This window comes from Takifugu flavidus, chromosome 21, assembly GCF_003711565.1.
Source record: "Takifugu flavidus isolate HTHZ2018 chromosome 21, ASM371156v2, whole genome shotgun sequence".
In the NCBI taxonomy this organism is placed as follows: Eukaryota; Metazoa; Chordata; class Actinopteri; order Tetraodontiformes; family Tetraodontidae; genus Takifugu; species Takifugu flavidus.
The window spans coordinates 11,220,564-11,244,420 of record NC_079540.1 but is presented as its reverse complement, the minus strand read 5'-3'; the positions used below and the strand labels follow the sequence as shown (position 1 = coordinate 11,244,420).

General features: G+C 49.2%; 3 protein-coding genes and 1 long non-coding RNA gene across 12 annotated transcripts; 1 reads left to right on the top strand and 3 right to left on the bottom strand.

Annotated features, from left to right (window-relative positions):
- Positions 1 to 167: 167 nt before the first annotated feature.
- On the bottom strand, positions 168 to 2,117 carry jtb (jumping translocation breakpoint). The gene is made up of 6 exons (XM_057021104.1): positions 1,838 to 2,117; positions 1,162 to 1,359; positions 1,035 to 1,075; positions 849 to 931; positions 691 to 770; positions 168 to 616 (listed from the first exon to the last, which is right to left on the bottom strand). The coding sequence occupies exons 2-6, from the start codon at positions 1,248 to 1,250 to the stop codon at positions 460 to 462; spliced, it is 450 nt and encodes a 149-aa protein (XP_056877084.1). The 5' UTR covers positions 1,251 to 1,359; positions 1,838 to 2,117; the 3' UTR covers positions 168 to 459.
- Positions 2,118 to 2,534: 417 nt separating this feature from the next.
- On the bottom strand, positions 2,535 to 7,622 carry LOC130518713 (gastrula zinc finger protein XlCGF57.1-like). The gene is made up of 5 exons (XM_057021532.1): positions 7,498 to 7,622; positions 5,941 to 6,322; positions 2,998 to 4,822; positions 2,736 to 2,846; positions 2,535 to 2,656 (listed from the first exon to the last, which is right to left on the bottom strand). The coding sequence occupies exons 2-3, from the start codon at positions 6,175 to 6,177 to the stop codon at positions 3,665 to 3,667; spliced, it is 1,395 nt and encodes a 464-aa protein (XP_056877512.1). The 5' UTR covers positions 6,178 to 6,322; positions 7,498 to 7,622; the 3' UTR covers positions 2,535 to 2,656; positions 2,736 to 2,846; positions 2,998 to 3,664.
- Positions 7,006 to 23,774, top strand: rims2b (regulating synaptic membrane exocytosis 2b). 8 transcript variants are annotated; one of them, XM_057020975.1, is made up of 36 exons: positions 7,006 to 7,364; positions 7,534 to 7,677; positions 8,318 to 8,350; positions 8,578 to 8,679; positions 9,236 to 9,446; positions 9,794 to 9,951; positions 10,837 to 11,005; positions 11,079 to 11,313; positions 11,388 to 11,660; positions 13,621 to 13,685; positions 13,759 to 13,875; positions 13,961 to 14,060; positions 14,147 to 14,270; positions 14,352 to 14,392; positions 14,500 to 14,588; positions 14,663 to 14,698; positions 15,188 to 15,318; positions 15,483 to 15,654; positions 15,828 to 15,987; positions 16,084 to 16,107; positions 16,758 to 16,826; positions 16,961 to 17,096; positions 17,672 to 17,779; positions 17,985 to 18,035; positions 18,136 to 18,204; positions 18,305 to 18,364; positions 19,167 to 19,276; positions 21,005 to 21,027; positions 21,108 to 21,199; positions 21,357 to 21,500; positions 21,705 to 21,883; positions 21,971 to 22,106; positions 22,206 to 22,318; positions 22,450 to 22,551; positions 22,627 to 22,766; positions 22,871 to 23,774. In XM_057020975.1, the coding sequence occupies exons 2-36, from the start codon at positions 7,538 to 7,540 to the stop codon at positions 23,054 to 23,056; spliced, it is 4,098 nt and encodes a 1,365-aa protein (XP_056876955.1). In that variant the 5' UTR covers positions 7,006 to 7,364; positions 7,534 to 7,537; the 3' UTR covers positions 23,057 to 23,774. The 8 variants fall into 8 exon arrangements, with proteins under 8 accessions (XP_056876955.1, XP_056876956.1, XP_056876957.1 ...); XM_057020976.1 differs by lacking the exon at positions 16,084 to 16,107; XM_057020977.1 differs by lacking the exon at positions 14,663 to 14,698 and having other exon boundaries at positions 7,008 to 7,364.
- On the bottom strand, positions 19,708 to 20,080 carry LOC130518489 (uncharacterized). 2 transcript variants are annotated; one of them, XR_008948048.1, is made up of 3 exons: positions 20,035 to 20,080; positions 19,889 to 19,992; positions 19,708 to 19,858 (listed from the first exon to the last, which is right to left on the bottom strand). It is a non-coding gene; the product is annotated as an uncharacterized LOC130518489 (long non-coding RNA). The 2 variants fall into 2 exon arrangements; XR_008948047.1 differs by having other exon boundaries at positions 19,708 to 19,831.
- Positions 23,775 to 23,857: the final 83 nt, after the last annotated feature.

Sequence of the window (23,857 nt, the reverse complement as noted above, 5' to 3'; positions counted from 1 at the left end):
ATCACTGGTTACTTTTTCAGGGCACCCCCCCCCCCCTCCAGAGTGGCAGGTGATTGGTTCCTCTAACATTTATTTGATCAGAAATTACACAGAAGAATCAAAAGCTATAGCTGTTGATGGATGCTCACATCTGCTCGTCAACAGCTGGAATAAGCAGTGCTGGCCAATCAGAGCAGCTCCCGTTTATTAAACCTCCCTCTTTCAACACATGAGGAGAATCTCACTCCTGCAGCAGCAACTGACAGGAAGTGATGAATAAAGACTGTAAAAACATTAGTTTTCTATTGGTAATCTATGTGGATCAGAATCTTTTGTGTCCATGATCATTGATCTCACAGGTCCAACAGCCGAACTCAAAGTGAATTTTAGTGAAACAGTTCAACCAAAGGTCCGTTCCGGTCTGAAACTTGACACTGTCCATAATCCAGCCGCTGTATCCACCTCAGGGGATCTTCAACACTAGATGGATTCTATTTGACGACGGACCTTCTCTGAGACAAGTCGGTCAAGCCAGCGTTGCCGAACAACAACCAGAATGCCAAATAAAAGTGCCAAAGCCAACATGGCACCCTCGAACTTCCAAAACCGATGTTCCTCCATGACTGTGGAGCGACAGCTGTAGGGGAAACAGATACACCGCTCAGTCAAATCAAAGTCTGAAGATAAATCAAAGGTCTACCGCTCCCTCACCTCTTGATCCCGTCTTTATTGGATCTGGTGCAGTTGACCCGTTCCACATATCCTGTAGGTCCACATGCCAACCATGACCTCTGAAACATGCAAAATGGGACATCGGTGACACATCAGCCAGCAGATGGTTCTATCGGGTCACTGAGGTGGACACGTACCGACTGGAACGCGTCACACTGCAGACACTCGGTGGTGACCACAAATGCCTCTTGCCACCAGCAGGGCGGTGATGGTGTGTTCTCTGCGGCAACAGGAAGACAGCAGGTCAAAGGTCAGACATGACAAAGAGCATCAATATGCAAAACTCCTCCAAAGTCTTTGCTGCTGTACTCGTTAAATCATACCTGAAGGCCTGTCAGTGCTCAGCAGAGCGGCTCCAAAAACTCTGAAACCAACCAGAAGAGCACTCCTTTAACAACCAACACAGAAAGAAAACAAACTCAAACCATGATTTCACATCATCACTACAACCTCAGTGACACAAGACCCCAGAAGAGAGCGTGGAGGATGAGGACACGAGGCCGACAGCAGACCACAGGGATCCGACAGTCGCTCTCCATCAGGACTGACCAAAGACCGCAGGAAGCCTGGTTACAGAATGACCCCAAGATGTCCTGCAGGCCACATGCTGGTGGTAGAAACAACTCTTTTATGGTGGCCCCAGGCTTCCTGGAAGATAGTGCTGATCAGTTAGACTCATAGATCCAATTTAAGAACTTTCTCTATGTAAAAAGTTATAAATCACTAGTTTGCAATTTAGCTTTGTATTAGATCACTTTTTAAATCAATTAGGAAACACAATGAATATCGCTTTCAAATGTAATACTCGAATCCTCGCCATTGTTCAATAGTTTGGTGGCAAAATTCAACCCTTACAACGTTTTAGTAAATTTTGTGACACTTTAAATACGAAAAAAACAAAAGAATGAACCGACGATTCATCGATAACGATCCTTAGTAGCATTTTATATCAAGTTACTTACATTTTAGGATCATTTGGTGCTTTAACACCTTAGACAGCAGGCATTATTCTAAATTATAACATTTAACTCTGATTTACAAGACAACGGTGATGTAATTCGCCAGCTAATGCTAACAGTAAAGTCGTATTAACACGCTAACGATGGCTAGCATTTAAAAGACTCACTGTAAACAGGCGCCATTTTGAAGTCCACCCGGGATTACTGATGAGGAAAATGCGTTTACCGTCCACAGAGAGACTCAACCTAATGTTCGATCTTAATAGTTTATCGACCTTATGAACAGCCCGATCATTCGGATGTTTGCAGCCGTCTCACATCAACCCACAGACGAATAACTACGGTTTCCGGTGGACAGCGCGTCAAAATAAACGTCACTTCCTTCGGAGAAAAGCCGTAGCGTCACACGTTTCCTACGTTTCATATATAGATTGTTGCAGGACGACAGTGTTATTTGAAATATGACACCTATTGTCATTAAATATTGTAATTATATATTAAATATTAAGTGTTAAAGATAGCACCCAGTTGTTGAGTATATAGAGTTACGTATTTCCTGTTTTCCAACGATATTTCCAATAATTCTGCAGCGTAGCCTTGTGGCCATCGCTGGTATTACAACAGAGCCTGAAGCACTCAGGTATCTTTGTTTACACTTGTGCTTTTCCTGTTTTTCTACGTCTTATTCTGAAAATATAGAGCAATCAAATGCCGTAGGTAAGACCGTTATACATAAAGACGTTGTTTGAGAACCTCCAGAATGTTATGTACTTTTCAGGACGATCACTCTCTTAATCAAAACTCACCACCCACCCGTGAAACCAAAACTTTATTGAAATCCATCAGGAGGGAGCAAATTTTATGCTGAGATTTTAAAGACTGTGGACGAAGAAACGAGAGCATCTGGATCCTCGCGGGCAGCGACACACCTGACCAGCCTGCGCATGGTGGCTCCACCCACGCCAACAGAACGTCTGCAGGTTACACTGGGACCGACAGCAGACACACGTGACATCATACTTCCATGCTAACAATATCAGTGACATCATCACGACACTGCTGTACCAGGATGGTGATTCTTCGTCTCTTAAGGCGTCCGCACAGACCAGGAAGTCGACCAGAGAACTTCCTCTGCCTGTTGGCGTTGAAGGTGTCTGGAGTGAGTGAAGCTTTAACCTGTCAAACATCAAACATCTCATCTTATCAGCAACTTTGTCAACCACCGATCAATTCAGAGTCTAAAACAGAAAAAGGTCATCTGCTACAATCACAGGTGACGATTTACTGGTCACCGAATACATGTTCTCCCAGCGTGCACCTCACCTACCCGATGCTGAGTCGTCTCAGGGGTGAAGCTGGGCAGATGGCAGTGGAGTGTGTTCAGAGAAGAGATGAGCAGTAGAAACACCACACACACACCCAGCTTCATCTGTACCTCAGTCACTCAAACGGCGTCTCTGAGAATGAAAACAGGAACCGCTAATCCTCTTAGTCCTTTGGCGATCATGTGACCTCCCGATGACATCACGGCGAGGCTGTGATCCGGTCACTGTCCGGTCAGGTTCAGTTGTGAACCAGAGAATTCTGGGCCGTGAGGCAGCAGGTGGTGGTTTAAATGTGACACTGGTGTTGAAACCATAAATCCCAGTTTGGGATCAGGTCACTTACAGGTAATGTTGAATGTTCATGGAAATTTCAGTTGATCCATTTCGACACCTGTTTCTCACTCTGAAGCTTCCTGCCAGGTTTTTACCTGAACCTGAGGATGTTCTTCAGTGTCCAGCCTTGTTATACCCTCGTTCTTAGAGCGGACTCCGCTGTGACTGATGCCAGAACCTTTCAGAGGTGTGACTCCTCAGGGGGTGGTGCAGCACCAGGCTCCACCTTCAGGCCTGAGCTCACTCATCGCCTTCAGAAGAGTCTTCAGCCTTCTTCAGCCACTGGCTGGTGGTGTCCTCCACCACCTTTGCGCTGAAGCTGCAGCTGATTGGTCCCTAGCAACGGGAGAGCTGTGAGGACGTCCCCTCATGGACCCTCATGTGCTTCATCAGATTCTGCCCTTGTTTGAAACTCTGACCGCAGACTGAACAGACGAACGGTGTCTCTCCTGCGTGAGTCCCCATGTGTCTCTTCAGGTTGAACCTCCGGCCAAACGTTTCTCCACATTCACAGCAGCTGAAGGGTCTCTCCTCACAGACGCCGCCTCGATCATCGCACTCATTGCTGTCAGGTTCCCAACAACCTTCTCTCTGCTGAGTGGCGGCTTGTAAAGCTGGGCTCCCGAATGGTCCTGGCCCTCCATCAGCTTCCACCTCTACAGTCTGCGAAGACTGAGGCTCTTCCTCGTGAGCATCTTCACTCTTCACAGGGGCACCAGTGAAGGTGAATGTGGTGATGTCCCCACCCTCCAGGCCGTGGAGCTGCTTTGTTCTCTGGTTGCTCCAGAGTTGCTGGAGCTGCAGAGGCTGAGGGCCGATGCACCGGTGAGTACCAGGAGGAGCTAAAGCACTTTTCCTGTCACACATTCTGCAGGTGGAGCGGGTTTTCCGCGAGTGGATCTTCATGTGGATCTTTAAAGTGTCGCTTCGTGAGAAACGTTTACTGCAGAGGGAGCAGCCGTGTGGTTTTTCTCCCGTGTGAGTGGTCAGGTGGTTGTCCAGACCGATCTTCTGGGTGAATTTTCTGCTGCAGAAAGAGCAGCTGAAGGGTTTCTCTCCCGTGTGAATCCTCATGTGTATCTTCAGGTGAGAGTTTCGGGTGAATCTCTTCCCACATTCAGGACAGTGGAAAGGCTTTTTCCTGACATCAGGACCTGCATCTCTCACCGGGATTTCCACAAAGTTTAGACCTAACTGATGTTCTGTGGTCTCCTTCCAGCCAACATCACTGTCTTCAGTCTCAGGTCCAGACAAACTTTCTGTCCTGCCGACAGGACAAGAACGGGAACCTGGTTCTGAGCTGATGGCTCCACCGTTGTTTCCAAGCGCTTCTGGTCTCGTCTGCGAAACCTGGGGATCTTCATCATCCTCATCTTCAACCTTTACTGTGATTTCAGCCTCCTCTGAGCTTCGAATTTGCCGTCTGTCTCGACTCGTCCAATGCTCCACATTGGTGTGGGAAGGTTCTGGGTCCAGACTGGAGCTCCAGTCTTTCTGGACAGAGAAAGCATTTTTTTCAAGGATGGTTCCTGGTCTTCTGTAAAAAAAAAAAAAAAAAAGAGAAGCAAAAGAAAAAAACAAGAACTCTTGAGCTAAAGCCACATGAACAATTCATCATCATGATCATCATCTGAAGTATTTAAGGTGAAAATGCTTTGGTGCAGCGCTAACATCCATTTAAATGTGGTTCAGATGTGGAAACAGAGCGACAGAGAGATTCATTACTGCGTTAAGAATAAAAAAGCTTTATTTGTCATTCCACAGCAAGATACATCAAAGTTAGCATAAATTTGCAGGAGCAGCTACAGACCAAACTGGGTCCATATGGGGAAGATTATCAAATGGAAAACACAAAGGACGTGCATTGAACCAATCACAGAGTTTAACAGCAACAATTAAAATAAACAACAAGTTAACACATTTACAGGTAAAACTATAACACCTTTACAGCAAAAAGAGCAGTGAATGAAGCGCCAACCAGTTAAGGTGATTAAATTGACTTTTAGTTCTGTTCTGATCTGCTAAATGCACAGGTGGGATGTTTTGTGTTTGTATCTGCTTATTGGTAAAACTATAAAATTGCACATAAATGAGACTACTGTCTAAGACTAATTATCTTATCGTGTCTGTCCCAGTAAAACCAGTTCATGTATCAGTCTGGAGTTGATCACCAGTTTAGAGAATTTGGAAAATATTAAGTATTAATCTTTATTACTTAGCTACACTAACATTATTTGTGTTTAATGTGTCTATGGTACTGAGGACAAATAATTAAAAGACATCTCCATCTTTGGTGTTTGCTGGCATCACCCCATGAAAGGTCACAAACTCCGTCATGCATGTGCGACATGATGAGTGCGTGTGCAGAGAACACAAATAGTGGATGTAAATGGTTGACCTCTGACACCAGATGCTTCTCACTGACAGGGTTCTAGGGAGGGTTTAAGCCCTGTTGAAACACATCAGCTCTTTTGTGTCTGGGCTGTCCTGAGGCCAGTTACACCAGAACTTGCATGTTAATAATCTTACATATAAACTTACAATGTTACAGGTTAATTTAGGTTCTCAACCATCCACGTCAAATGCTCCAATCCAGATCAACTGGACTTCTACTGTGTTTGTAGACATTCAGAACCGAAGGAGCGTTTAGATGGAGAGCAGAAGTCCAGCAGCCAGAAGCTGAACGAACCTGTTCTGTGTAAACGGAGCTGCCGCTGGTTCTCCTCTTTAGAACGACCACGTTCCTCCTCGTACTCTGCTAAGGTTCTTTCAACAAGTCCACATATCTCCTCAGCAGCTGCGGCCAGTCGCTGCTTCACCAACGACCTTAAGATCTGAGCTATGGACATTTTCGCCCTGTCACGACTTCCTTGTTTTGATTAGCACTGTGATGCTAACTTCCGGTCAGCCCCGTCGCCGCTAGCTTCCGGTCAGCCCCGTCGCTGCTAGCTTCCGGTCAGCCCCGTCGCCGCTAGCTTCCGGTCAGCCCCGTCGCTGCTAGCTTCCGGTCAGCCCCGTCGCTACGTGGAAATAAGTTAAACCCACACAATAATTTTTAGACATCTTTACCCGCACATTTTCACACATTCACAGACCAAAATGGTCACAGTGACGTCAAGTTTTGTTTTAATTAATTCATAAGATGTGACATAACGTCATCGTTAAGTCTGTAGAGCGCCCCCTTCTGCACAGGGGTGGTAAGTGTTTTCAAAAGAAGGTTTTTAAACTGAATGGACATTAAGTGTTCTTTAACTTCGAATAAATCCATATTAATGTAGAACATAATTTAATAAAAAAATAAAAATTGAGTAAACTATAAAAACAGTACAGTGTATTAGATTGTTATATTTTCATTTAAACACAATGTTAAAGGTGTAGGGATTTACCACCGGCTTTATAAACTCAAGGCTGAGACATACTTCAGCCCTCCAACAGTTGGGCTCCAACAGAAACTTCTTCTGAAGGTCTCCCCACACAGAACTGATCAACAATACCTTCACAGCTTCAGAGGAACCTGGGTTAAATGGCAAGAACGCACACACGCGCGCGCACACGGTGTGAACGGCGTCTCGTCGCAGTGACGTCACACAGTCACGTGCGGGTTATTTCTGTCTTGATTACGTTTAGTTTCCCTCTTGTGTCAAAAGAAAATCGAACTGGTTAGGTAATCGACACCCGACGTGTCAGTTAAATGATGTATTGATCAGTCCGACGGCACGTGATTATCTCTCGCGGACCCCTCTCTTGATCGTTGTCGTGCAGCGTGACGTCACATCTTGGCCCCGCCCCGTCTGCTCTCAGCCTATGGCGGATGTAATTGTTTTCTCGCGCCGTCTCCTCCCCTTCGTCCATTATCACCGTGACGGACCAGCCAAGGAGCTGCGGGAGGACACCGAGCGGGACGTGCTGGTACCCCGCAGAGGATGAGAGAAGCACCCGCGGGATGGAGGAGAACCGACCGGAGCCGCCGCCGCTGATACACGGAGGAGGCGCCATGACGACGGTGTAAACAGGAGGGGAGGCCGGCCGTGTGTCGGTGAGTGTCGTCGGGTGGAGGATGTTAGAGAGGGTAAACAGGTGGAGGTTCTGATGGCGGCTCACCGAACGCTGCGGCGCGACCACAGACCCGGACTCGATCAATAAACCAGCTTTATGGTCATCGCGTTTACCGGTGGTGTTGTGACGCCGATCCCATCCGCCTCCAGCAGGATGTCCGGACCGCCCGCCGGGGCCGGGTCGGGCCCGGAGATGCCGGACCTGAGCCACCTGACGGAGGAGGAGCGGAGCATCATCCTGTCAGTGATGGAGCGGCAGCGGAAGGAGGAGGAGAAGGAGCAGAGCATGCTAAAGTAAGGTGGAGTGACGGTGGCGGACCCGGGCGCCACGTGCCGTTTTAATCGATCGCCTGTGATCAGTCGTTCATAGAATAAAAGCAGCGCCAACAATTCCCAGTTCACCCAGCTTCAGAGGGTGGGGTTTCATGTGAGGAAGTGAAGGTGACCTTTGACCTGCTGTCCCCCTCGAATCATAAAGCTGCAACAGTGAAGTGTTCTGATGGGCCTTACCTGCTGAGACAGGTGTGTGAGCCCCACCAGGCTCCGCCCACATCCATCTGTCTGAGCCCTGATTGGTCGGTGGATCTACATTTGTTGTTGAACTGCTGTATGTTTTCGAGTGACTTTTACTGTGAAGGTTGCTCCAATTTCCTGTTTGTGTAAAGATGCAAACTGAAAAGTTAGTCGATGGTCAATCATTGACCCGTTTCTTATATGCCCAGTCTATCATCGTCTCTTTTACTTATTTTGGGGTCACGGTGAGGTCATGTTCTGTATTCGGCCACCTAAATTAATTCATTAGTGAGATTTTATGTAAGGGGAGGATCCTGTATGTGAGTTTGTGTTTCTTATGTTTTATTTTATTTTGTGTTTCATCTTTTATGTTATGTTCTTGATTATCACCATCTTCGTCATCATCATGACATACCTGTAGGGATGAGGAGCAAGTGCAGCCTTCGCCCACCTTGTAAGTACTTTAATCAAAAACTACATTTCCCAGCGTGCACCTGTCCCCCAACCTTCTTTATAGTAGACAAGTTTTTACAGTTCTCAAACTGGAAACCTCAGTCAATCCATGGGTTCACCAGAACTGGTTCCCAGTTCCATTCTGAACTGGACACAGCTGCCCAGGATGGTGGACTGATCTTGATGCCTTCTGCCCGTGTCAGCTGACTGTCTGTGTTACCTGGACAGGTGGAGCCCGTTCTCAGGGTTCAGTCAGTTGGTCAATAATGTTGCGGCCAATGTGTCTGAGGTTCTGCACGTTAAAAGTCCGACTGACGAAGACGCGCAGACGTAAGTAACAGGAAGAAAAGAGCCTGTAACGTTTGTCCTCACGGTTGTTTTCGTTGTTCGTGTGAATTTTTGTTTTCATCGTCTGTTTTCAACACCGACATTTCCCATATCGCTTTGATGGAGACGCACTGGTGGAGTCATGCAGACGTAGAAGCTATTGCTGTGTAGGTGGTGGAGATGTGAGATGACCTTTGAGGGTTGTCAGAGGTCAGTTAGCAGGGTGGTCGGTGGAAAGTTCTGCTCTGTATCAGAGGACCACCTGGAAGATCATCGGTTGGAACCTGGTTATATTTGTGATCTGTTAACATGAATCTTCCGTTTAACCGTGTTTACATGCTGAATTTACAACTGTGGCGGGAGGATTCTGGCTGTTGCTCCTCCTCCTCACCTGTGGAAGGCGGAGTTTCCTGTCTGTCTTTAACTTCCTGCGCACCTGGATGATTTCCAGTTTCACGTGTTGGTTCACGTGACCAAACCTGGCGTCTAACTGCATATTTACCCTGATGATGTTGGAATGTTAGCATAAATCACTTAACCACCCCTGTCTACCCCACAGGAAGTTACATCAGCAGTTTAAGCAGTACAAGGACCAGGTGAAGAAGCTGGGGGACGAGTCTCAGGGTGCACAGGTGTCCAGGACAGAGTCGGCTACCTGCGGAGTCTGCCTCAAAACAAAGTTTGCCGACGGCTGCGGCCATGCCTGCTGCTACTGCCAGAGCCGCTTCTGTGCCCGCTGTGGGGGGCGTGTCTCCCTGAGAGCCAATAAGGTCGGAAAATGTGTGCGTTATATTATTTTAAAAGCATCTGACTATATTCTTAAATATTACATTTAACACACTTTGGATTTTTTACAATTATTGCTTATTGCTGATTTAAAAACTGCATCAAAAGACTTCATTACCCATAACACACCAGACCTCCTCATAGCAATAAGGAAGAAACTTGTCAAAATAAAAGTCTGGATTCCGATCTTACACCGCCCTCTACTGGTCACTGTTGCATCTCACGGAGAAATATTTTATGTTCAGCTATTTTACAACAAATGTTTTGAGCTCCTTATTTGTTCCAAGGAAGAGACAAACCTCAAATGAATCAGTCTTGTTAATGATTTCAGGTGATGTGGGTTTGTAACGTCTGCAGGAAGAAACAGGACATCCTCACTCAGTCGGGGGACTTTTATTCCACCGACCACAGTTCTCCAGGGATTTCAAATCCACCTACACAGGTGATGTCAGGGGTCACTGGACCCCTGAGCAATGGAGCCACACAGCAGTGAGTAGAACCCGTATGAAGCCAACAACCTTTGAACCTCATCATCATCATCATCATAATCATCATCATCAGCTCAACCTTATCAAAAACTGACTGGTAATTAGTTTAATTAGTCAGTTAATTACCTTCTCACCTCCATCACACATGCACAAACAGATGCACACACACACACACACACACACTCTTCTGTAATCATATTAACTGATTAAAAGCAAGAGGATTACTGCTAAATAAAGCTGCACACACTGGCTAAAATAAACACAGGCTAACAGAATCAGGCAGGCTAACACAAGTTTAAACGGGCTAACGCATGCGCTTAAACATGGTGACAACGTACAGTTGTAATTAGACTCACATATAAACATGACACCTTGTAAGAGGTATTTTTTGCTATCGGCTTGCAGCACATGCTAAATTTAGGCTAAAGTATGTAATATTTTAAGCAAAGGCATATTAAAGGGCACACGCTAAAAGAGGGTAACATACATGCTAACAATACATGCATGTTAAAAGCCAACATGCTTCCACATGTTGAAATAGGCCAACATACAGGCTCGGGGAAATGATAAAGAGGCTGAAACATCCAGGAACACGCAGACAAACGTGATTGAAGCTAACGTACATGAAGTGTTCTGTGATTTTGCAGTCAGGTTCTTTTTCTGTGTTCCATTTTTTTTAGTAGTTCTGACTGCATTCAGCTGACTAGCAGTAAAGTGGCAGGTACACAGACGCACACATAAACATGTGGGCTGATAACACACAATGGGGGCGGAGCTTCAGTTATTAATCAGATCTGAGTTATAAGTCTGTGTGAGGGAGAGAGAACGCGATGCTCCAAACGGACCGATGCAGCCTGTCTAACATCAGTGTTACCTGTTGACGCAGGAAGCTGAGCCCCTGTGGGTCGTATTATGATGGTGCGGACGGCAGGATGCCTCGCTCGCCCTCCGACCACCGCTTACGCCCGCCACACGGCTACCATGGTAACAGGGAGGAGGAGTTTCAGGGCCGGAGGCGACCAATCAGAGATGGACGGGGTCGTTGGCACTCCCAGGTGAGACCCTGAACATAAATATTTAGGTTTTATGGTGTCTTTCTCTGGGAGATATTTCTCTCCTCTGGACTAGGACCACCCCCTGGACCAGGTCCAGGATGAGCGTGAGCGTCGGCGGCGCCAGGAGGAGGAATTTCAGGCTCGTTACCGTAGTGACCCAAATCTGGCACGTTACCCAGTGAAGCCGCAGCCCAGCGAGGAGGCCATGAGGATGCTGGCACAAGTGGGGAGGGTCCGCCACCAGCGGCGGCACAGTGACGTCTCCCTGGCGAACGCCGTGCCCGAACACCTGACCCCGAGACGCACAGGTAGGAAGACACCTGACCCGCCATCGCAGGCCCACACAGAACAGCCTGTCAGTGATAAGGCGCTTCCTCCTCAGCTCTCCGTCAGGGTTACCCTCGGGGAGCGGTTGGTTCTGTGGGTCCCAGGTCATTGTCAGTGGACCGGGTAGCCAGTCACAGCAGCCCCACGTCCCCACGCCACAGCCCTCAGCACCTAGACCCAAACTCCACCCTGAGGAGGAAGCCAGCCTATGAGAGTGCAGCACAGCGGGCGCGGGCGGTGGCGAAGATGCACGTGATTGGCAGCTTCAGCAGCTCCGACGACGAGCTGGCCACCACGCCAGAGTACACCAGCTGTGAGGAGCACGACCGTGAGTGGCTCACCGCTAACCTACACCAGCGCTATTGTACAGAAAAGAAGCATCAAAGCTTAAAAGAACATCGTCACAGGCTGATGTTCTGAGGTTCTAGCAGTGTCTGAGAGAGAACAGGAGACCACGAGTGGGTGTTCTTGTTCTCACAGACAATAATTGGCTCTGTGTGATAATCGTCTTACAGATAAACCTGGAGAAGATCTACCGGGTTGTAATTCCGCTAGCCACCACTAGAAGGTTTCCTCCGGAACACTGTGAACTTCTGAGCTTCCGAGGAGGGGAAACAGCAGCTGAATATGTTGGCTGGTGTTTTTTCCTCGTGTTCTCTAATAGTTCTACAGGACCCGTCTCATGTTCTGATGTTCTCTGCTGTGACCGCAGAGATCCTCCTGGTTTTACTGTCGCTACGCAGTTTCTGACGGATCTGACAGGGTTCTCCCGTGTCACCGAATGTTCTACGTTGCTCAGCTTGTTAAAGTTGCTGCTGGTCATCTGTCAGGAAATCAGGTGTCATGTCGGCCAGTTAATCTCTGCTTTCGCCGCCATTGGAGCAGACGTGAGCGCAAATAAGTTCAGGAGCTCTGATTGGCCCAGAAGGGTTTGGCTCCTCCCCTCAGGTCTGAAAGGATGATAGAACGGCTCATAATCTCTGCTGCTGCTGTTCTGTAAACATCTGAACAGAACCCAGAATAAGGAGACTCTAATCACTGAGTAGCCCTGCGGAACCCACCTGTGGAACCATCAGAACTGATGTTCTGGCTGCTCCGGAGCTGCAACATTCTCATTCAGTCGGACTAACTGGAGAGTGCGGATTACCCAGCCTGCTTCTGGAGTCACGCTGCAGAACCAAGAATAGAATCTGCCGGGGAGAACATGTCTGCACCTGACAGCGCTTCAGAACCTTCCTGCACTTTGAGGACTCTTCAGCTTCCTGTGATTCAGGAGATTTCCCAGTAAACCAGGGAGACCTGTGGGATTTTTCCCCACTGTGATCTGGTGGAAAGCTGCAAAGGGGGCGGGGTCAGAAGTGCCGGACCACCATGATCCACCTCTAAACCACCTTCATCAAAGAACTCAGGCTACCAAGCTAATGGCTGGTTAAGTGGCCGGGTCGTCTCACTGTCCGTGCAGAACGTTTGTAAAAGACGTGAAGGGAAATGATGAGTTGAGCCTTTAGACTCTGTTAATCTCCTTACGGACAGGCATGAACAGCCCTCCAGCCTGCAGGCAGAGCTCAGGGCACACAGAACCCACAGCCACAGGAGGAGCAAAAAAGGACAGGTACTCCTCTTCCTCCTCCCCGTCATCTTCTATCCTGAAGCTTCAGAACCTTCTACAGAACCATCCTCTAGATTCAGGTCATTTTGCTTCAGCTTAAAAACATCTGTGGGCTGTGACCTAAGAACCTCCACAAAGTCTTTGATCCTTCTTGAAGTCAAGCAGATTCAGAATCTACATCTTTAAATGGTTTGGAGCTGTTCAGATCCCCCCTGGTGCTTCAGAACATCTCAAATGCTTAGAACTCTGTTTATTCTTTAGCTCTGAAATGTTCCTGGATCCTAGAAGGCCATTGTAAGTTTCTAGAGCTTCAGAAGAACCAAGAACGCTGGTGGAGGATGAGGACTTTAAGAGTGGCTCCGGATCCGCTTCAGATTCAGAATATTTCTGGAGACACACAGTGTCAAGATTCCCATGTCATGTCCCTTTTAGAACCTCCAGAATCCACACTCTGCAGTTTGTGATGCCATCAGAATAGTTCATGTCGTAGAACCAGATCAGAACCTCCCCGTACTTTGAGGACCCACCCAGTAAAAACATACTAAAGGTTCCATGAATCCCAGTGAGACGACTCAAATGTCCATGTGGTGCCCAGAACATTGGACGTGTCCTGGCGGTAACGTTCATGATGCTGATGTCTTCTAGAATGAATGTGAAAGCAGCTGATTTCTGTTGCTAGGAGACATGGACACCCATTGGTGGGACCATGGCGCCTGGCACGGCGAGGGCGTGCCCACCTCCACGGTACGAGTACAAAATCACACAGTGGTTCAGAAAGTGTAAACAGCAGATCTGCTGACGCCACTCTCGTCATCAGCCGGTCACCTGGCAACCGTCCAAGGATGGAGAGCGTCTGATTGGCCGAATTCTCTTGAATAAGAGGATGAAGGACGGGACGGTTCCTGCGGACGCCGGAGCGCTGCTGGGACTAAAGGTGACTCCCTGCTGGCGTGGAGCACCGACGCCCTGCTGGCGTGCAGCCGGGGTCTCCTTCACGTCTTTTTTTTTTTGTTCTTCAGGTGGTCGGAGGGAAGATGACAGAGTCCGGCCGGCTCTGCGCCTTCATCACTAAAGTGAAGCGAGGAAGTCTGGCTGACACGGTGGGCCGCCTGAGACCAGGTACAGGCTGGAGGCAGCACACAGGAGCTCGACACTCTCGCTCAATGTGTCTGGTTCTGTCTGAGAACAGTTGTGTCTGATTTCAGGGGATCAGGTTCTTGAGTGGAACGGCCGCGTTCTTCAAGGCGCAACTTTTAATGAGGTTTACAACATCATCCTTGAGTCCAAAGCGGAACCTCAGGTGGAGCTGGTGGTTTCCCGTCAAGCCAGGTGTGTCTGGTGGTTCTGAGTGTGCAGATGCTCCGCCACAATAATCTGGTGATGTCCTGTTTTTTAACATCTGTCCCGCAGAGACGTTCCCAGAGAGGGCAGCCACCTTCAGCTCAACTCCAGTGAGTTTGTCCTGCTTGGGACGTGTTCCGTGTTCTTCCAAGCCAACTTAAATCTGAGTGGACAGGAAATTAAGCTCATTCATTTAATATGTAAACTTGTTCCTCAGGTTCCAGTTCCTTTGACTCACAGAAAGTTGGCCCTTCCATCTCCATCACGTCCCCCATGAGCCCCAGCTTTCTGGCCGGGCAGGTCTCTGTGAGTATACCCAGCATGCACTGCGTCGCCACCAGTCAGCCCACAGTTAACTGCTATGGTGATGTGTGTTTCAGACTGTGAGCAGGCGTCCGCTCGTTCCCAGAATTCAGGTAACTGTAGATCTTTAGAGGAGTGACGCGTCCTTCTTGCGTTAGTTGATAGTGCAGTTTAGGCCCCGCCCCCAGTCGGTGACCTGGTGTCTGGTAGATGTAGATACTGGAGGATTTGGGATTATTTTTCCAGTGTTGTTTGAGGTTCTTTAAGTTCTCTTTGGTGAACTCAGGTCCGCTCAGGGGTTACGGTTCCACTCTTCCAGTCTGAGATTGAGATGATTTGGTTTGGTTCTGTGTGGCTGCACTGCTCCTTTGTACAGTATTTCTTTGCAGTTCTTCTGTAGTTCTACAAGAACTTTCTTTGAATTGGTTCCTGTAGGGTCCTGCAAAGGTCTCCAGAGCTCTGCTGATGTGCGGTTCTGCCAGAGTCCCGTGAACTGCGTTTGTCGTGTTGTCAGCTGTCACAGCTTCTCCTGGGTTCTGGGTCCTGCCTGGTTCTGCTGTGGGTGGTCCGGTCCCCATTTTAACCCTGATTGTCTTTTGCAGTTGAAGCTGTGGTACGACAAAGTTGGTCATCAGCTGATCGTCACCGTGCTTGGAGCCAAAGAACTTCCTGTCCGGGACGATGGCCGACCGCGGAACCCTTATGTCAAGATCTACTTCCTGCCTGACAGAAGGTAGAGAGCCCGGTTCTGGTTGTTTTAGATTTCCTGTTTTGTTGCGTTTCATGATTAAATTAGTCTGCAAACACTTGATGGAACCATCAAAGAACATCCACACAGCGTCCTGGTTCCTCAACCGTTCTGCTTCTGTCTCCTTCATCATCTCCTGCATTTTGTAGTGACAAGAGTAAGAGAAGAACAAAGACGGTAAAGAAATCGGTGGAACCTCGGTGGAACCAGACCTTCATGTACTCTCCGGTCCATCAGCGCGAATTCAAAGAGCGGTTGTTGGAGCTGACGGTCTGGGACCAGGCCCGGGTCCGTGAGGAAGAGAGCCAGTTCCTAGGAGAGGTCAGAACATGGACAATACCCAGCGATGCCCAGAACACATTTTTAAAACATTTTAAAGCTCTTTGCCTCTTTGTTCTGGGCCATAACTGGTCCTTCTCGCCCCGTGGGACCTCTGTCAGCTGGTAGAATGTCCCGTTCTGTCCTGCTGAGACCTTGCTATGCTCCCTCTTCAGGTCCTGGTAGAACTGGATTCAGCGCTGCTGGACGACCAGCCTCACTGGTACAAGCTGCAGCTTCACGACGTCTCCTCTCTGCCGCTGCCTAACGCCTCCCCCTACCTGCAGAGGAGAGTACTGCAGCCCGAAGACACTCTGAGCAGCAGAAGGCTGCAGAGTACGATACGCGCACGCGCATACACTACTGCTTGCTGTATTTATTCTTTGCTTTTTGTTGATTTTTCTTTTGTTTTTCTTCCATCATTCTCACCAGACAAAGGTCCGTTCTATAACTCAGGTAATAACACCTGTCCCTGTTAGTCTGGCTTTTCCCTGCTGTTCCAGGGTTTCGATTGTTCTGGGTTCTTCAGTGTTCCCCGGAGATTTTGACAGCTCTTTTAGAATGTTCCTTAATTGTGACCGGACAGCTAATGATCCGCTGAGACTCGAGATTCTTAAATGCGTAGATGGAACCCAGAAGAACAGAGGCTCATGCTCCACCGTCTGGGTGGTTCCAAGTATTTTGAGTTTTAAATCTAATGTGAAGGCTCCACCGACAGTTTGTGAGATGATTACGAAAAGAACTTGGGAGTTTAATCCGGAGGTTCATTGAGGTTACTGGTGAGGGTTCCATGCTGTGGGTTCTTGACGTTGGACCTCCCCCTGGTTCCAATTACCTCAAAGAAGTGATTTTGTTAAGAATTGTTTCGGGTTCCGCTTGTTTCTCCAGCACTACAAAAGTTCTTTAAAGGTTTAGGAGGTGACATCAGAAGTTCTGCCTGTACATGAAAGACTGATGAGATCTGACCCAACCCAAATTGTTCATAGTTCCATAATTCTGCATGCTTGGTTCTTTTGTTGTTCCTGGTGTGTTGGATTAGTTGATCTTTGTGTGGCAGATTAAAGTGAAGCTGCTTACAGGCTTAAAGCTGCTCTGTGTCTCTGCAGGGTCTCAGAGGATCAGTGACAGCGAGTTCTCAGATTATGACTGTGAAGACGGAATCGGGGTGATATCAGGTGAACGTCATATCTGACGCCTTCTGTTAAATGTTCTGGTTCATGACATCAGTTCACTTGTTCTGGTTAAGGAGAACTTTAAACAGCCTCAAATAAAAACCTTGGTGTTGGTCTAACGAGAACTTTCTGTCCAGACTACAGGCAGAATGGGCGGGACTTCCATAGCTCCACCCTCTCGGTGCCGGAGCAGGGGATGATGGGTAACCACAGCTCTCGCTCCGACATGGTGCGGATGAGGTCACGGTCGCCGAGCCAACCGCCACCTCAGAGGTACGCGGCAGTGCGGTTCTCATCGTTTGGGTTTGAAACGATGACGTTGAAAGTTTCACCATGAGACCGAAGTTTTCAACAAACCGGTGCTGACGTCCACTTGTGATCGTTTTTCTCCACGGACTGTTGATCTGAACAAAGATGGCTGCTGCATCTGCTCACGCCTTTTCTATCCCATCATGTTCTGATGATTGTTCTGACAGGTTCTGGTGCTGCCCGGTCCTCAACTGGAAATTCTTGAGCTGGTTTTTTATAGCAAACCCTAACGGACTGGAGCCAACAGATGCTTTTAGGAGGGGGGGGCAGAAGCCATCCTGCTGCCCCCAGCAGGGCTGTTTGACAGGAGGGGGGGGCAGAAGCCATCCTGCTGCCCCCAGCAGGGCTGTTTGACAGGAGGGGGGGTCGGGAGCCATCCTGCTGCCCACCAGCAGGGCTGTTTGACATGTTTGTCTTTGTTGCCATTGAACTCAAAGCAATCACGCAACATTATGGTTTAAGGTTAAATGAGCAGCCAATCAGCATCCAGGGAAGCCTCGGCATCCTGTTACATCACTGTCACTCTGTCTGGTTGCCAGCGGTAACCCTCTGTACCCGTTGTACCGGGAGGATGCCGTGCGGTTGCTGCGAGACTCCAAACTCAGTCGGGCGTACTCGGATGCTGGCCAGTGCAACAGCCTGGACAGGTAAAGGGGCGGAGTCAATAGGTCAGCTGACCGGCTGCTGTACTTGTAGTACTGTTGGGTGCATAATGCTGTTATAGAGCACAGTTTGAGGGCTGCTACTGGTTGGACTGGCTGTAGCAGTAGTGAGTTTCCCAGTGTTGTAGTACAGGTCGTAGTACTGGGGGCACTGGTTGCCACTGTTGTCTGACTGTATCTCTGTATCCAGGAGAGCACTGAGGAGAATGTCTCATGGCTACTCTCTCGATTCCCATGAAAGGTACTAAAGCTGTAGAGGCAACAACAGTAATAGTGGTGGTAACCATGGTAGCCGTGGTGGTTGTACCTGCGCTGATCTCTCTCTCTGTCTCTGTATGAAGAGTTTTTAATGGTCCTTACCAAACTCCCTGGACAAACCATACGATGAACGGGAGCTGTGAGGACTTCAGGTACGCCCGGGGCTCGTGTAGAATGTAGCCGGTTAGCACTCAGCTAGCTTATCTGCAGGTTTCTGATTGGTCGGACAGCTGACCTGTTTCTGTTCTCCAGTCAGGACTTCATTCCTGATTTCCCACATGAACCTGATGCCTTTGATGAGGAACTGCTGAGGTAATCAAATGTCTTGGTTTAGATACCATGTTAGCTCCTGTGCTAGCGCGTCTTTTGTCGTTGTGGGAGTTTAGAATTGTCCAAGCGGACCCTCCCCTGGACAGCAGTGTTGGCCTTCCTCTTTAACAGTACATCCTTCAGCAGGTACCACAGGTCGGACGTCACCACAGTTTGCCGCTAACAACTCCTTCCTGCAGGTGATGTGGTTGTCATGGAGCCGAGGCCTCATGGTTGTCACGGTATTGTACAGGTACAGTCGGCAGACAGATCGGCGGGAGTATTATTACAGTCGCTCTCGGTCAGCAGACCAGCGAGCGATGGTGGACCGACCAGTCTACACCCGCTCGCATTCCACTGATCGGGCTGACTCCGCCCACCCCGGCTGCAGACGCTCCGCCCCTCCGTCCCCTAGCGTGACCAGGTGATCTGCAGCGGATCATTCGCACTGTGCATGGTGGCTGAACCCTAATCAGGCCTGTTTTCTTTGAAGCCACATCCTGTTTTTCCCGACTGGTCCTGAACACATCACACTTTCTGTTTATGTTGTGAACTAACACTTTTCCGTTTGCATGTTTTCCAGTTTGAAGCTTTGATTTGGTCCATTTATCTCCACAGCACGCTGGGGTCACGAGTCCTTCATTTCTTTGTTGTTACTCAGTTTTTTTTATCTTTTGAAACACGGAAACATTGACGTCCAACCTGCTGTTCAGTTAGCATCAAATTAGCAACAGCTAGCATCCCAGTTCATCACAGTGATCCTTTTTTAACAGGTTATGTTGTTAATGAGTTTTTCCTTTAACAGAACAAACCTGCGAGGTGGGTCAGCGCAGACCAGCCCTTCAGGAACTCCAGTCTGTGGCCGTCGAAGTCGTCAGCTGCCAATCGTCCCACCCAAAGGAGCTCCAGACAGAAGTATGTTTGTTAGCTTCCTGTCAGGGGAACGAGCTGCTCCGAGCCGACCAGTCGCGTTGGTTCTTATTTACCTGCCATTCGTTGGTCCATAGGCATGCTTTGGATTAAAGGAACTCTCAGTAGACTTCAAGCTCTTGTTCATTCAATCTTTTAACCTTTAAAAGCAACACATTATCAGTGCTTCGGTGCTTCGGTGATGGGATCCATGTTGACACAGTTCACGTCATCGTTCATCAGCCCATTCTTCATTTTCATTCATTCATTTCTCTGAACGTTGTTTCCTTTTCATTTTTGGTGCCTCCTGCTGTCCATCAGTTTTGGTCACGCCCACCTCAGGAGCGCCACCTGCCCCTCCCACTAAATACCTGCCACCTCAGCCTGCCAGCATACATGCCCCCCCCCTCGTCAACCATCACCAGCCACCTCTCATTCGAATCCAAGCCCCGCCTCCTCCTGGAACCAACAAACCTCTTGCACATGTGCCTACACCAGTTGTACCAGTAAATGCACCTTTACAGCAGCCTGAACCTGCACCTCCCTCTGTAGCCCCACCACCTGCACCTCCCTCTGTAGCCCCACCACCTGTAGCTCCCTCTGTAGCCCCACCTCCACCTGTAGCGCCACCTGCAGCCCCGCCTCCACCTGTAGCGCCACCTCACCTGTAGCTCCACCTGTAGCCCCACCACCTGTAGCCCCACCTCCACCTGTAGCTCCACCTGCAGCCCCACCTACACCTGTAGCTCCACCCATAACCCCACCTGCACCTGTAGCTCCACCTGTAGCTAAACCTGCACCTGTAGCTCCCCCGGCTCCAGCTCCCGTCCAAGCCCCACCTCCTCCTCCTGCACCTGTACCATCTTCTACAGTCCTCCAACCAGTTCCTTCAGTGGAGTCTCAGCCACCTGCTACACCTGCACATACACCAAGCCCCTCCCCCTCACCTGCCCCACCACAGACTCCAGGTGTGTATCACAGTTCATACAGCAGTGTGTGTGTGAGACTGTAACGAGTCCATCAGCACCGTTCATTTCATTTGTGTTTGTCGCGTCACACCGCCACCACAACCCAGCAGAACCCGACAGACGCTCGGCAACACCTGGAGGCACCAGAAAAGGCAAGTGTAGATGTCAGGTGCTTCACAGCGCTGAACTGTTCTGGCATGAGACAGACGTGGTCTGACCAATCGTGTCTCCCTGCCACCATGCAGAGGTCACGTGGGAGGACCAGCAGAAGAAAACAGCCAACGGTAAAGTAGCACCAGTAAAACAGCCCCAGGTCAGGTAGCCCCTCCCCCGTAGGCAGTGTCTTGGGAGATGGTAATTAGACCCGGATTGGTAGTTCCCTCCGACGCTGGTCTGTTCATTTATTCCTTCTTTTCTTTGTCACTCATCAACCATCCATCCATCCATCATTCATCCACCCATCCTGGTCATATGAAGGCGACGTGTTTCCACCGAGCAGAGAAGGTACAGATTTCACGCGTGTTTTAGGTTGAAGCTTTTGCTGAGGCGGCATTCTTCAGTGTCGGCTGCCGCTTTAGGAGTCTGTCTGTCTTAGCTCTTCTCTGGAGATGAAAACCACTTGTGGGGGGGAAACGTCTACACTCTAGAACCAGTTTGACTCATGATTTATAGCCAGAGAACTGACCCTGGGTCAGGAGGCGTCAACAGAAAAGATGCTGTTCTGGGTCAGCAGGAAATGTGTAATAACGATCATCTCTCTGTGCAGGTACACTGAAGGATCCATCAAAGGTGAGCAGACACAACCTCCTCCACAGTGCTCAAGACATCAGTGATGTCATTCGCCCACTCACACGCGTGTCCGTCTCCAGATGAGGGACAGTCTGTCCTTGAAGTCATCGGACAGTGACGTCAGCGAGGTGTCGGCCATGTCGGTGGACGTCCGCTCTGCCTCTAGGATCAGGTGAGGCCAAACGCAGTCACCGTGCCAACGGGGTTTTTACTGTTGTGTGTGTTGGAGCTGCGGTTGTGCACGTCTGCGCGCTCGTGATGCATGAGCACGACCTCTTCATTCTGTCACGTCTGCATGTTTCTATCTGCATGCTCATTGGCTGAAACAGCCAGGTGGAGGGCCAATCGGTGGACTTGGGGTCAGAGGGTGCACAGGAAGTAGTGGGTGAGACAGAGGGCGGAGCCATTCTGCAAAAGAGCCAATCAGTGGAGGAGGGAGAAGAGGGGGAGGAGTCAGCGCCCGAGACGTCAAAGTAAGCCACCGACCAATGAGGACATCCGTCATTGTCCGTGTCATCAGTGGACATTCTGCCCGCCTCCTCTGTGCTGCTGTGACCCCCCCCCCCCGCCTGGGTCCTGCCCCCTCCCCCTGGGTCCTGCCCTTCCCCCTCCCCCTCCGCCCAGTTCCTGCCCCCCCCAGGTTGACGATAGCTGTCATGGTTCCCCTCCCTCTGCAGGCCAGCAGCAGGGGCACCCATCACGAAGTCGTCAAGCGTCGGTGGCGAGATCTGCTCACTGGGACGCAACGACGACGACGACGACGACAAAAAGCGCCGCTCGAGCTTCGGGGCAAAGATGATGGGCTTGGTGGGACTGGGGAAGAAGAGCCAGAGCGCCTCGCAGCTCAACCCCGAGGGTCGGTTGGCTCTTGGTCCGCGTCAGGTTCTGTAGCAGCACGTTTGTGAGTCCAATGAGTTCCTTTTGTTCCCGTGTGTGTGAGCAGAAGAGGAGAAGAAGAAAAAGGCGGTGAGACTTCCTGTGCAGAGGAGCGTCGAAACCGGGTTGGCTGTTGAGTTTAAAGCTCGATTCACGCGGCAGCCGAGCCGCGACCCGGATGCAGAGGATCCCAAACCTGGAGCGTACGGAAGAAACTCCCCTTTCTCTTGTGTGGCTTCTTTCTTCGCTGTCTACAAACACTCGAACGATGAATTGATCTTCTGTTTGTTTCACCTCTGCAGTTTAATATTTCCTGGAGTGAAGCTGGCATCAGACAAACAGTTCACAGGATTCCTGGAGGGTTTAGGCCCCGCCCAGTTGGCAGGACGCCAAACTCTAGCCACACCCCCTATGGGTAAACACATCTCTCAACATACCTTATTCTATTTTTTGGTTTTGGATTGGAACATTAATGTGGATGTCACAACACAACTTGCCTGTGACGCCACCTAACACGACGCTCTCTGGTCGGCTCTTGGATATCAGGTGACATTCAGATCGGAATGGTGTACAGGAAGGAGCGCCTGGATGTGGAGGTGATCCGGGCCCGGGGGCTCGTGGGAAAACAAGGCAACAAGAACACACCAGGTACAAAATACACAAGACAAGTACACAATACACTCACAATCCTCATACCTCATGGAAGCGTGTGTGTGTGTGTAGCTCCATATGTGAAGGTGTATCTAATGGATAACGGGAAGTGTGTGTTGAAGAGACGAACTCGTTTGGCCAGAAAAACACTGGACCCCCTTTATCAGCAACAGCTTCAGTTTGAAGAACACCCGGAAGGAAAAGTTCTGCAGGTAACACACACACACACCTGGAAAACAACAGGTAACACACCCGCACACACAGGTGACACACACGGTCCACCAGTGTGAGGTCATTGCGCTGTGTCCCTCTGCAGATCATCGTGTGGGGCGATTATGGCCGAATGGATCACAAATCCTTCATGGGCGCCGCTCAGATCTTATTGGACGATCTGGATCTATCCAACATGGTTATTGGTTGGTTTAAACTGTTTCCAGCCACATCATTGGTGGACCCTGCTTTGGCCCCACTGACCAACAAGGAGGCAGAGGGCAAGTCATAGTGTCAATGGAGCGGAGCAACTGTGTCGCCATAGCAACAGGCCAAGAGGGTACAGGAAGGGTCTCTCTGTTGGGCGGAGTCTTAAAAAAGTCCCATGATTCTCCTCTGCTGCTGCATGCTGCATGACGACATCACAACAATGATGTAATATCATCATCATGATGTCACCGAGGAAGAGGAGGCTCCGCCCCAGATGCTCCAGCAGGAAAAGAGGGCGGGGCAGTGCAACAAAGGAGGCTGCAAAAGGAAGGTGAGGTCATGTGACCTTACCACCCAATCACAGCAGCTCCTCAGAGGCTATGTGACTATAAGACGCATGTTTCCTAGGAGACAGAAGCCTGGATGTCTGGATCTCTGTTTTTTTGCACGGGAACGTTAGAACATAAAGCAACTTGAGAAAATTAAAAATAAAGATTCTTAACACGCAGTGATTCTAAATGTGTTCTAACTGGACAAGTCAGGTTTGGCAGGTACTAAATGCTGAAGGCTGTTTTTTTTTTTTCTAGAAACGAATGTTCCTGAAGGTTCCACAGCAATACTGACGACTTTTGGGTTCTACAAAATAAAATAACATGCCGGTTTCTTGAAGGTTCTGCAGGTGTTCTACAGGAATCTAGTGGTTCTATTGAAGTCAATTAGTATTGCTGGCAAAACTGATTCTTTGAGGTTCTACTAGTCAAGGTTCTGGGCATTGAATAAAGGTTCTGAGGTACCACTGATGTCTGTTTATTTCATTAATGTGCTCCAGTATTAGATTCTGGTGGTTCTACAAAGGTGTTTGGAGTTACCTGTTGACGCCAGC

Excerpts from the sequence above, each read along its gene's own strand:
- jtb (XM_057021104.1), bottom strand. The coding sequence starts at position 1,250 with ATGGAGAGCGACTGTCGGATCCCTGTGGTCTGCTGTCGGCCTCGTGTC. Across the intron at positions 1,076-1,161 it reads TGGGGTCTTGTGTCACTGAG|AGTTTTTGGAGCCGCTCTGC; the intron begins GTTGTAGTGATG and ends GGTTGGTTTCAG. Across the intron at positions 771-848 it reads AGTGTGACGCGTTCCAGTCG|AGGTCATGGTTGGCATGTGG; the intron begins GTACGTGTCCAC and ends TGCATGTTTCAG.
- LOC130518713 (XM_057021532.1), bottom strand. The coding sequence starts at position 6,177 with ATGTCCATAGCTCAGATCTTAAGGTCGTTGGTGAAGCAGCGACTGGCC. Across the intron at positions 4,823-5,940 it reads CTGAATGTCTACAAACACAG|AAAGACTGGAGCTCCAGTCT; the intron begins TAGAAGTCCAGT and ends TTCTCTGTCCAG.
- rims2b (XM_057020975.1), top strand. The coding sequence starts at position 7,538 with ATGTCCGGACCGCCCGCCGGGGCCGGGTCGGGCCCGGAGATGCCGGAC. Across the intron at positions 16,108-16,757 it reads AGGTCCGTTCTATAACTCAG|GGTCTCAGAGGATCAGTGAC; the intron begins GTAATAACACCT and ends GTGTCTCTGCAG. Across the intron at positions 16,827-16,960 it reads CGGAATCGGGGTGATATCAG|ACTACAGGCAGAATGGGCGG; the intron begins GTGAACGTCATA and ends CTTTCTGTCCAG.